General features: G+C 35.5%; 1 protein-coding gene across 4 annotated transcripts in view; it reads right to left on the minus strand.

Moving 5' to 3' along the window:
- Window positions 1-12,415, minus strand: part of ZNF148 (zinc finger protein 148) — a 130,460-nt gene that overhangs the window by 48,510 nt on the left and 69,535 nt on the right. For all 4 annotated transcript variants that reach the window (XM_030858954.2, XM_030858913.2, XM_030858945.3 and 1 more), the window contains one exon: window positions 5,936-6,061. In XM_030858954.2, coding sequence (XP_030714814.1) covers window positions 5,936-6,061 — 126 coding nt within the window. The remainder of the gene's footprint in view (window positions 1-5,935; window positions 6,062-12,415) is intronic.

Below are 12,415 nucleotides of genomic sequence, written 5' to 3' on the forward strand. Positions count from 1 at the left end.
TAACATGTAGGAGAAAGCTTGACAAATAGCTAGTATATCTATTTCTCTCCTTCTTTCAATTAAATTTTCCTCATTTTAAATCACTCAATTTAGAATCTTTTTGATACTAAAATCACTAATCTTTTCTGGGAACCAGTGGTGTATAATAAATTGCTGGGAATGGATTCTCTATATAATTCATAATCTATTTGATTTGTGGGACAGGCTCTTCCTTCCTGAGTTCAGCACAACTCTGAAAAATCAATTTCTACTCAGACCACCTATAGTGTTATAACAAAAAACCCAGTTCCTTTCTTCAGTACCTGATAAGAGATCCTGGCACATAACAGGCACTCAAATTATTTGCTGAGAGAATGAAAAAGGAGATACATTTCAGAATAAGGTAATCAAAAAGCACTCTGCTCTACCTCACATTCTATTACTAAAGAGTTTGAAAAGACCTATAAAGCATATATAATACTGGATTAAGATAATATTGTTATATTTTACTGAAAAGGATTCTTAGAGTTCATCAATGTTAACTCAACAATCCTCATAAAACCCTTCTGTGGTGGAAAACGTCATCACCCAATTCACATAAGTCAATAGCAAAGTCGGGTGGTAATACCTCATTTATCCAGAAACTTTTACTATTGAGACTTGAGATTCTCAAGCCCCAACGCAGCCAAAAAAAAAAGTGGTGCTGGGAAAACTGGACAGCTACATGTAAAAGAAGGAAATTAGAACACTCCCTAACACCATACACAAAAATAAACTCAAAATGGATTAGAGACCTAAATGTAAGGCCAGACACTATAAAACACTTAGAGGAAAACATAGGAAGAACACTCTTTGACATAAATCACAGCAAGATCTTTTTTTGATCCACCTCCTAGAGAAATGGAAATAAAAACAAAAATAAACAAATGAAACTTAAAAGCTTTTGCACAGCAAAGGAAACTACAAACAAGACAAAAAGACACTCCTCAGAATGGGAGAAAATATTTGCAAATGAATCAACGGACAAAGGATTAATTTCCAAAATATATAAACAGCTCATGCAGCTCAATATTAAAAAAACAAACAACCCAATCCAAAAATGGGCAGAAGACCTAAATAGGCATTTCTCCAAAGAAGACATACAGATGGCCAAGCAGCACATGAAAAGCTGCTCAACATCACTAATAATTAGAGAAATGCAAATCAAAACTACAATGAGGTATCACATCACACCAGTTAGAATGGGCATCATCAGAAAATCTACAAACAACAAACACTGGAGAGGGTGTGGAGAAAAGGGAACCCTCCTGCACTGTTAGTGGGAATGTAAATTGATACAGTCACTATGGAGGACAGTATGGAGGTTCCTTAAAAAACTAAAAATAGAACTACCATATGACCCAGCAATCCCACTACTGGGCATATACCCAGAGAAAACCATAATTCAAAAAGACACATGCATCCCAATGTTCACTGCAGCACTATTTACAATAGCCAGGTCATGGAAGCAACCTAAATGCCCATCGACACAAAAATGGATAAAGAAGATGTGGTACATATATACAATGGAATATTACTCAGCCATAAAAAGGAACGAAATTGGGTCATTTGTAGAGACGTGGATGGATCGAGACTGTCATACAGAGTGAAGTAAGTCAGAAAGAGAAAAACAAATATTGTATATTAATGCATATATGTGGAACCTAGAAAAATGGTACAGATGAACCGGTTTGCCGGGCAGAAATAGAGACACAGAAGTACAGAACAAACGTATGGACACCAGGGGGGAAAGCGGCGGGGGTGGGGGAGACGAATTGGGCGATTGGGATTGACATGTATACACTGATGTGTATAAAACATGACTAATAAGGACCTGCTGTATAAAAAAATAAATAAAATAAAATTCCAAAAAAAAAACAGTACTCAGAGTTGTGAGGGTTAAATGAGTTAATGATATCAAGTGTTTAGAACAGTGCCTGGCACATACTAGTGTGTGTAAGAGCACTATAAAAATAGTTGTTATTATTATAAAGTTTGGAAAACAAGAAAAGCTGAGAGCAACCTTTTTAGTATGCAAAGAGTGTTAAAAGAGAATGAACCAGAATAGTAGGAAAGCAATTTCATTTCTTACAGTAGTGTTAAATATGGTGGAAGGGTAGACCATTTTATGTGAGGTTTTGCAAAGAACAATAAAAAGAGGGTGAAAATTGACCTCGCCAAGTACTGCAGGGACATGACATTAAAGTCAGGACAATAAATTCAACAAAAAAAGACTAGGTGATCTTTAAAAAAAAAAAAAAAATGTAAACCATAATCACCCTGGACTCTTAGTATAAATGGAAATCCCCTAAATTAGAATCTCCAAGGATGGGGCCTGCGTATTTATAACTGGAATAGACCTATGGGTGATCTAACGCAGAGCCACGAGAACCACCAACATGAATGCACTGAGACTGAATTAAGTCTACTAACACTTTTCATACATTTCTAATAACTTTAGTTCTCTGTAGTCCTAATCCACAACAAAACAAAAAAAGAGTCAAAGGGGCAATGGAAGGTGATGTTAAGTGGCCACATGGGTACAGCAATGTAAAAATGAATAGTATATCATTAAGGAATGAGACAGTGAAGCAATTATAAGCAGTCAAAAAACTCTTAAAGTCTAGCAGTCAGGAGTTTTCAGGATGAGGGGGAAAAAGCCCTAACATCTCAGTCTTCCCAGAGGGCTTCACTATGATACGTATGATTTTTTCTTTAATGTTTACAACATCAACCCCAAAGCATTAAAAGCTGAATTATGTTCAAATGTACTATGTTTTAAAAGAAAACAACATATTAAAGATTTCCAACTAAGTGGTTAAAATAAAATTAAACATTTAAAAGGGACAAGTTTTTATTATATAGAAAATTTGCTTTCATAAAACAACTTATTCCATGACAGTATCAAATAACTTGATCAAGATAACATTCCCTAGCTTGATTACCCTCTTCTTCAGACATGCTGCCAAACGTATTTTGGCAATTTTCAAGTGTCAAATCTACCTTAAGATGACTAAGCTTTGCCATATGATAAAGGCTCAGGAAGCAACTACTGCTTAAAATTCATGGCAGCTAAAAATGACATAACATTACAGTATTTCTCACCACAAAGCTTAGTTGGAAGGGACCAGGTCTACATGGATGTGTAAGCTCTAATATTTTTACTAAAAATCCATAAGATAACTTCAGTGATACTTCCTGTATGGATCCCCAATCTAACATGACACAATGGTAACATATACTCAAAATATTAGTAATGGCAAAATCCAAGATTTGGGAAAAGTGTTTGCAGAGAGTGGAGTCCTCTAAGCATAATACATTACAATTAATTGAGAAACTTAAAGCTGTTTTTAAGGAATTTAAAACAAGCAACACATTGATTTATAAACATGAGATAAGGTTTTCTTTCTCTTCATACAGAAAGGGGAGAGTTACTTTAATGAAAAATCAGAAGTGTGAATGTTTAAACACATGTTCAAAGTTCTGAGACTCCAGACACAAAACCACTCATCTGGACACTGCAAGACCAGTGTTAAAAACAGACCACAACCATTCTCTGTCCTATTACATGTAACAGGTCAGGACAATCTAAAAATAATTGTTTTTGTTATTCTCACATCCATGTCTGCCATATATTATTTCCAGTTATTTCAGCCTCCTAAGAACTGCTCTAAAAAGACTGCCCAAAACATTTTCTTATAAACAGTATACTCAGAATAAGCCAAATCTTTCATCTAGCAACTACATAGATATATATACAAATATTTAAATAATGTCCTTAGAAATATTTTGATAATACATTATAAATGACTTTATCTCAAATTAGACAAGCAAAAATGGCTTAAACTGTAAAAATCTGATCTGTACTACCTAGAACATATAAAGATTCCAAATAACATCCTACTAGAAGATAATAATCTGAGTTTTAGTCAGAATTTCAGAATTATACTCAAGCATAGTATCAGAAAAACATGGCAATGAAACATCAAGGAAAATGTACAACTTACATATATTATTTTTAAAGACTTGAAATAGATTCCCCATAGATCAGCAATGAACCCAAAGTAACATAATCACTATCTCAATTTTAGAAATTAATTTTTTCCTCAAAGAACTTGATGTATTCATTAATGTAAAATTTTAAAAGTCTCATATATCACTGAGAAAAATATTAACCTCAAGAAAAGAAAGGGAAGAAAGGAAGGGGGGCATAAAGGGATAGCACAAAACATGAAATATAAAATGTCAATAATTATGAAAAAAACACAAGTTTTAGTATGACCAATATCCAAAGAAATTAAAATTTAAACTATAATGAGACACCCATCTTAAGCTACAAAAAAAACGAAGTTTCATACTCAAGGCTGGTGAGAGTATGGACAAACACACCTTAGGTCCACTGCAGGTAGCAATGTAACTGATACAACATTTCTGGAAGGAGTAACATTATCAAGAAACTTTACTTATTTTGCTTGCTTCCTTGCTTATGTACTCATTTATTTTTAAAGAAACCTTTTTAAAAGTTCACGCCCTTTGATTTCGTAGTACACGAAGATCCATACACAAATATTTCAAGAGCAGCATGATTTAAAATGAAGGCAAAGAGAAAACAACTTTCCAACAACAGAGCAATCACTGAATATAATGTGATATATCAAAAAATAATACATTCATTATGCAGGTAATAAAATCGTTATAAAAAAATCTTTAATAACTTTAAAAATAGCTTACATACTCTTTAAGTTACAAATCAGGAAATTCAGACAATCTACACAAATTTGAAAATAGAAAGGGAATATTGCAGAAAATTAAGGTATTCACCTCTAGGAAATGTAACTATGGGTTATTTTAGTCTCTATATTTTTCAAACAGTACCCACGCTTATATATCCCAAAAGCAGTGGTATGTTGGTAAATGTTTAACAACAGTTTAAGGAGTCAGTGGGCTGCGTTGCTGATTTCCATGGTGTAAATATTCTCACCATGCCTAATTTCAAGCTACCAATGGTTTTAGCACCAGCTTGCAAAATTCCTGAAAACTCAGCAATCAGCTCTGGCAAGCCAGTACAAACTGGGTTCAGCACACCATTTGAGTCCAAAAGTATACAAATAATGATGATGATTATGATTTAAATCACAAATACAAAAACAAGTAGCCCTCAAAATAAAAAGGTCATGTTATAAAATCTTTTTTAAAAAGTCTTCTTCACTACACGAGGGAAGAAAACAAAAGATGAAAAATAACTATTTACAAATTATACAAATTATACTATACAGAGTTCAAAGACTTCCCCAGAATACCAAAATGCTACATATAGTCAACTACTACTGTAATGAAAAGGAAAAAAGGCAGGCAATTCCTAATAGTATTTACGGGTCAGTTGTTTATTTATTAATCCATTCATTCACCCACAGTATTTATTGAGAGTCCCTTAGGCCTACTATTCCAGGCTCTTAGGATATAGCTGTGAATAAAATTAGTCCCTGCCCTGGTGGAGCTTACATTCTATTCTAGCACAGTTATCACACAACCTTTTCCTAATGAGGAATCAATACTGAATTTTCCTGAAACCATATATTAACATAAGTAAAACTAATATGAATGAGAAGCAAGGGCACTGCATACCATCTGTTAGTTTTTAAAGAAAAGAGAGACACGGGGTAAGAAAAGTTTGTTTTCAAAAAAAAAAAAAAACACGGTGAAAGGGAAGTGGAAAAATTTAAAGCAGTGGCCCACCACCTCTATTCAGGCAAGCGTCCCTTCCTTTCTCCTGGTGAAGCTGATGCAACATTCCAACTTTACTAAGCCATATGAGACTTTTATGTTGCCTACGGTCCAGCCAGATTCCTGCCAATAAGATTAAGCAATTGTATGGGAGTAGTATGTTAGGAACCACCACCTTAAAATATTCTCTTACTTTTGCAGGAGAACGTTGTTTCCGTTTCTTCTTTTTCTGTAAGTCTACTGGCTCTCTGATTTGTTTTTTGTCTCTCATCAGTTGCTCAGATACATCAGTAAAAGTAATTTCCTGCTTTACACTTATCTGTTAAAAAAAAAAAGCCAATTTTAGAAATAAACAAAAAGTCTATTGTGACAAAAAGCCATTGCATGCTTAATCCTTTGCTAAACCTACCTACAGGTGTTCCCAAAATGATTATTTGTGTGTGCAAGAGTATGTTGAAGAATTCATTAATATGTAATTGATATATAAGAATCAACAGTATATAAGTTGAGGGAATAAACTAGGATTTTACAAAAATTTATCTGGAAAGAAAAAGATTAAAATGTCCTGGGAAAAGATAATTAAGACCTAGCAGAATAAAGCAGAAGTGAGCACACAATTTCACTCCCACATTTAAGGAAACTGATGTTAAAGTTAAAGGCACAAAAAAGGTTAAATTCCAAAATCAATAAAATACTGGGGGATAAAAGGGGTATTCAGACTTCATGATGGGTTTCTCTCAATTTACAAAACATCACAAAAACAACACAAAATTCTAAAAGGTAATCTCGTCAAAAAAGGAATGATAAACTAACAATGAAATCTAATTATCTTTAAGTTCAATGTTTTTGGCAATATCTTAGCCAGTATTTTCCTGGCCTCTACAACCATCATCAAATGTGTGTTTATAGAACTGCATATGGTTTTAGGCCCCTGCTATGTACAAGACACAATTCTAGCTACATGATAACAAGAAATGTTAAGATGTCAACAATCTTATCTCATCTTTAGATCTCAGTTCTCACAGATGTGAAGAGCTGCGTGTCCTAAAAAATAATATGGGGACTTCCCTGGTGGCACAGTGGTTAAGAATCCATCTCCCAATGCAGGGGACGTGGGTTCAATCCCTGGGCAGGGAACTAGATCCCACATGCATGCCGAAACTAAGAGTTCGCGTGCCACAACTAAGGAGCACACATGTCGCAACTAAGGAGCCCGCGAGCAGCAACTAAGACCTGGCACAACCAAAAATAAAAAAAAATTTTTAATTTAAAAAATATATGGAGGTTCTATGATCATTAACAGTAGCATCAATTCTCATCAGAATTGATGGCGCACAGTCATCCTGCTGTGCTACATTTTCAACCTATCCCTGAAATGAAAACACAAGTATCTTAAAACTAAGAAACTTTCAACCAACAAGCTCTGAAATACATTAAAAATCCTTGACTCTTCGACCATGTGAGGACACAACGAGAAGTCTGCAACCTGGAAGGGGACCCTCACCCGACCATACTTGCACCCTGATCACGGACTTCCAGCCTCCAGAACAGTGAGAAACAAATTTCTGTTGTTTATAAGCTTTTAAAAAAATCTTGATAATAGTCCAGGAAATACAATGTGCTAATGGCTACATTTTCAAAAAATACACTTAAAAAGGGGGTGCAAAAGGTTATAAACATCTTACAGACTCATAGTGTAAAGCTGGAAGACAGAGCTGTGCAGAGGGGTTCATGAGGGAAATGCAACATAAGCAAGGAATTTCAAACTAACCAAATAAAGAACTGGAAGTTTTCAAAAATTCCTGAAATGTGGGGGGCGTGAGCATTGCAAATCAAGGAGAACCTAGGCATAAAAACATGACTGTAAATGATTATTTAGCTAATAATTCTTTCTATCAGGTTAGAGAATCGTACTAATGACCATTCTTATGGCTTCTTTTGGTGTAATTATTTGAAACATAAAATAGAATGGTAAGGTCACCTCCAACAAGGCTTTGGAACACAGACATGTTACCATCTTTGAAGTGATGTTTACTGAAATACAACTATTGAAACTGGGTATGAGACAAGGAGAAATGACAACAGACTAAGCAGTTGCTGAACTACTCTGGTCTTATATTGCAGCAAAAAGTAGTTCCAACATTTCTGTCAACTTATAAATTACAAAGAAACCATGAAAATATAGCATGCAGCAGTAAGAAAGAGCCGGGGACTTCCTTGCTGGCACAGTGGTTGAGAACCCGCCTGCCAATGCAGGGGACACGGGTTCGAGCCCTGGTCCGGGAAGATCCCACATGCCACGGAGCAACTAAGCCTGTGCGCCACAACTACTAAGCCTGCGCTCAGAGCCAGCGAGCCACAGCTACTGAGCCCACGTGCCACAACTACTGAAGCCCGTGCGCCTAGAGCCCGTGCTCCGCAACAAGAGAAGCCACCACAATGAGAAGCCCGTGTGCTGCAACAAAGAGTAGCCCTTGCTCGCCACAACTAGAGAGAGCCTGCACACAGCAACGAAGACCCAATGCAGCCATAAATTAACTAATTAATTAATTTTAAAAAAATAAGAGACCAACTTTTTTTCAGCAAAAGTGTCGAGTAGAGTGTAAGACAGATTCACAAATAAGTTCTTCAATAAGAAGCTAATCACAAACAAAGGAAGAACCTTTATGTGCACACAGTGAAAAACATTAATTCATATATCTGAACCTTTTATCTATTTTCATATATATGGAAAGTGATCATATTGGTACTAGCATTGACAAATATAAGGTACACTTTTAACAATATGAAAGCACAGACCAAAATTTAGAAGTATCAGTGAATCAAAGCATTGTGAATACCAACAGGCACATAGCAAGTTACATGTTTAGAACAGTCCAACAGGCTTATCACTCATAAATGGAATAAAGTAATCTCTACATATAACACAACCACACACTAAAGTATACGGTCCAGCCTAAGGTGCTTAGAAAGGATGTTGGTAAATCCATAAACATAAAGAGATGGGTATGAAAATGACAAGGCAACTAGAAAGAATGAGGTGCAAAAAGTCTGGGAAAATGAATCTTCTTTGGCCCGAGAAAGACTACAATAATCTATAAAAACATGTAAACTTCTTAAGCATGACAAAAGAGACAACAATTCATCTATAAGTTCCCTACTATTTCCTTGAGAACTATCTTTAAAAGAAAATCAAGTACAGTGTTACTTTTCACCTAAAATAAAACAAAGTATAGTTAATCAAAGCAGGCATTTGCAGATGTGTGATAGCTGAAAAGACAGGTTTGCTGGATTTTTGAAACATTCATTGGAACATCAAGAAAATCAATAGGCTAGGAAGTATGTCAGATTAAAAAACAAAGCAAGAAAAACCTCTGGTTTCTTCCCCATAGCTTAATCTTTACCATTTCACCTAGTGCCATGTACAACCTCCTGCCTACATTTGAGAGCCTGAATTTCAATGCTTTTCTCACTACCAAACCAGAAATACCATCAATACTGTCAATCACCCTACTCATACTTCTTTCATAAGATTTCACTAAACCCAGACGCTTCTCCACCTGAAGCTGTTAAGACCCCTGCTCATCCACTGATCAAAGCTCCCTCTGGATCTCCACTTTGAGACTGGGTAAGCCATCAGGCATGACTCCCATGTCATATTTACCTTGTATATTCATCTAACTTCTTCCCCAACATCCTATCAAGAGGCAGAGCCCATGCTTCCTCACCCCTTTCCACTGCCCAAGCTGGTTCATTCTTGCTAGTTCTAATATATATCTCCTAATTATACTGAGGTATTCCTCATTTTTGATCACTCTCTCTTTATTCTCCCAACTTTAAACATAAAGAGGCCTCTCTATATTGAAAAAATCTTTCCCTTGATTCTAATCACTAGTAAATCACGCCCAGAATCCAGAATGACTCCTTCTTTTTCAGGACTTATTTCATGTCTTTTATATTTTACTATTTCATGTACCTGTATCTTACCTTGGTATCTGAAAATAAGATAGTCTTCTTTTGTATTTCTCATAACAGCTTTCACTCACTTATTCATTCAACAGCTATTAAGTACCTGCTACATGCTAAATTCAGTCAGTCTAAAGTAATACAATGGAAGCTTTAAATTTACTGAGATTCTAATATGTACAGAGAAAAATACTAGATACTGAGAACACATTCTATGACAAGGTCTCCTTTCCAAAGGTCTTAAAATGGAGATGGGAAGTTTTGATGCCTTAAAAAAAAAAAAACAAGTAACACTAATAAATGAATAAAATGGCACATATTTGGCTCAATCTAAATGAATGATACAGGGAATAAGGGCAGGAACCAAATGGAGAAATTCATGAGATCTGAAATAACTGCAACTATATCTATCCCCCTTTAATTTTTTTCTTCCAAACAGGCTACTCTTCCCAACAACTTTCTTCCACACTCAATAATGTTATTAAGCGATGTAACAAATTTAAACATACCTAAAATAATGTTGCCAGACATAGTATGTGAAGAACATTTCATGTCGTTTGCAAATTTTGATCTACCCCTAACTCCCAAACAAGGTGACCCCTTATAATCACTTTGGACTCTTCTTTCACTTCATTCTCAATATCCTACGTCCATATGCATTTCATTCAAAGTAGCCTTATCAACCTTGATACTTTAGGGCATTATCATCTACCAATGTATTCTTTCACAAATAAATTAATATAAAACTGTTTTCTTGCCATTTCCCCAGTGAGGAAATCTACAATAGCTCCTTGTTGCCCATAATATCAATTATACTCTCCCCAGCTCAGCTTTCAAGATTCTACACGATCTACTTTACAGAAAAGACCTAGGTCACTTGGCAGAAGTATCTGTTCTTACCATCTCCCCATTTCTGGAGCCATATGTTCCTTTCAATTTTCAATTTCTCTTTTAGGTATTCTCATTCATCTTCCCACCCCTGTTTAAGAAAAAAGAAAGCATCTTGTGCTTTCCTCTACATTCTGTGCTACTGACTCCATTACCACCCATCTCTAAGGCTCTGCAGCTTCACTGCCTCTCTAAAGTAATCTCCCTTACTTCACCAACTACTTCTCTGCCTAAAAGCACGCTTAAATTTACCCTATAAATTCTTGTGGACCAAAATATTTCCAGCAACTTCCTTCCTCTTATGGCCAAACTTTTCAAAAGAATAATCTGTAGTAATAAGCATATAGGCAAAATAACTGCCACCAAACTTAGAGAAATGGTTATTCTGAGAGTAAAAACAGTATGTAGTCATATAAGAAGAACGTGTAACTATCGCTAGAAGGAAACGGTTCCAAAATACTGCCTAGGAAGCAAATTGAATCAAAGTGACCACAAGTACTACAAGTGTTTAAATGTAAAAAGAAAGATATAAAACAATTAACTGTACTGCAAATATACTGCCTAAATAATGTAGCAATATTCAGAAGTATTCATGGAGTCCAGAAAAAGAGAAATTTAACACCAAGAATATATCTCTGTGTGTATGCGTGTTTATTTCCAGGATGGTTTTGGAAAGAACAGTTACATATAACCAGTCAACAGGAAGATTTCTAATTCCAAGCTCACGAAGCCACAGAATAGGGCCAGGAAGAAAAGCAGCACATTGATGGACAGGCCTTTATGTGAATCATGAACCATAACCCTCCCTTTCTGCCTGACCCGACTGCATTCAAACTTCTGAAAGGAGCTTCATTTGTCAGGGTCTGAGAAAGTCCATAACTATCTTTTGCTTTTGAAAAGGTTCAGGGACCCACAGTTCACAACAAACATTCTAGTGTACTTCTCTGTAATATTTCTCATTATAAATTTGTATTTTGGTTGCTATATCATCATCTTACAATTTAGATAACTATAAGATGAAGTGGAAGAAGTGATCAAATCAAGTTATCTTACCTGAAACAGTGCTGACCACCCCCAACCTACCCAGAAATTCTATTCTTTTAACTTCTATAGCACCATGGTTTAAGTTCTTTGCTGTTCCTCACGCAAGTTCTTCTGCATCCATCCTTCTACTATATATGTACCTTTATTTTGTAAGAGTTTTAGTACACCTCTGTCAGTGGCTCTCAAAGTTTCGTCCAGGGACTTCTGAAAATCCCTGACACCCTTTCCAGTGGGGTGCTCCATGAGGTCAAAAATACTTCCATTATAATACCTATTTTTTTTCACTCTCCTCTTGTGAGTATGTAGCAGCAAAACTGTAAAACGAATTCTCACGAAATTTTTTATTTATAAAAGGGTTATATTTCATTAAAAATATGCTATATGTTAACATGTAATGGGATTTGTTACTGATAAATTAATAAATAAAATTTTAAATTTCTCAGTTTTAATTTCTAAAATGGTAAATATCGATATACATAACCAACAGAAGAGCTGTTAAGAGTCCTCAATATTTTTAAGAATAAAGGGGTCCCCAAGACCAGAAATTTTGAGAACCACTGAGCTAGATACATCTTAACTATATTTTGCATTCCCTCCCTTTTCTCCATTCAATTTCTTTCAATACAGGTGCCTGGGCCCAACCAACATAAAGAAATTAGTATAGACGTGTGTGCATGTGTGAGTCAGTAGGCACACATGTACTGCCTAGCTCTGTCAGCTGAGATCACTGAGAAGCAATGAAATCCAACACAACTAGCATCCAAAACTTAGTTTC

Source organism: Globicephala melas, chromosome 4 (assembly GCF_963455315.2).
Source record: "Globicephala melas chromosome 4, mGloMel1.2, whole genome shotgun sequence".
NCBI classification, from domain to species: Eukaryota; Metazoa; Chordata; class Mammalia; order Artiodactyla; family Delphinidae; genus Globicephala; species Globicephala melas.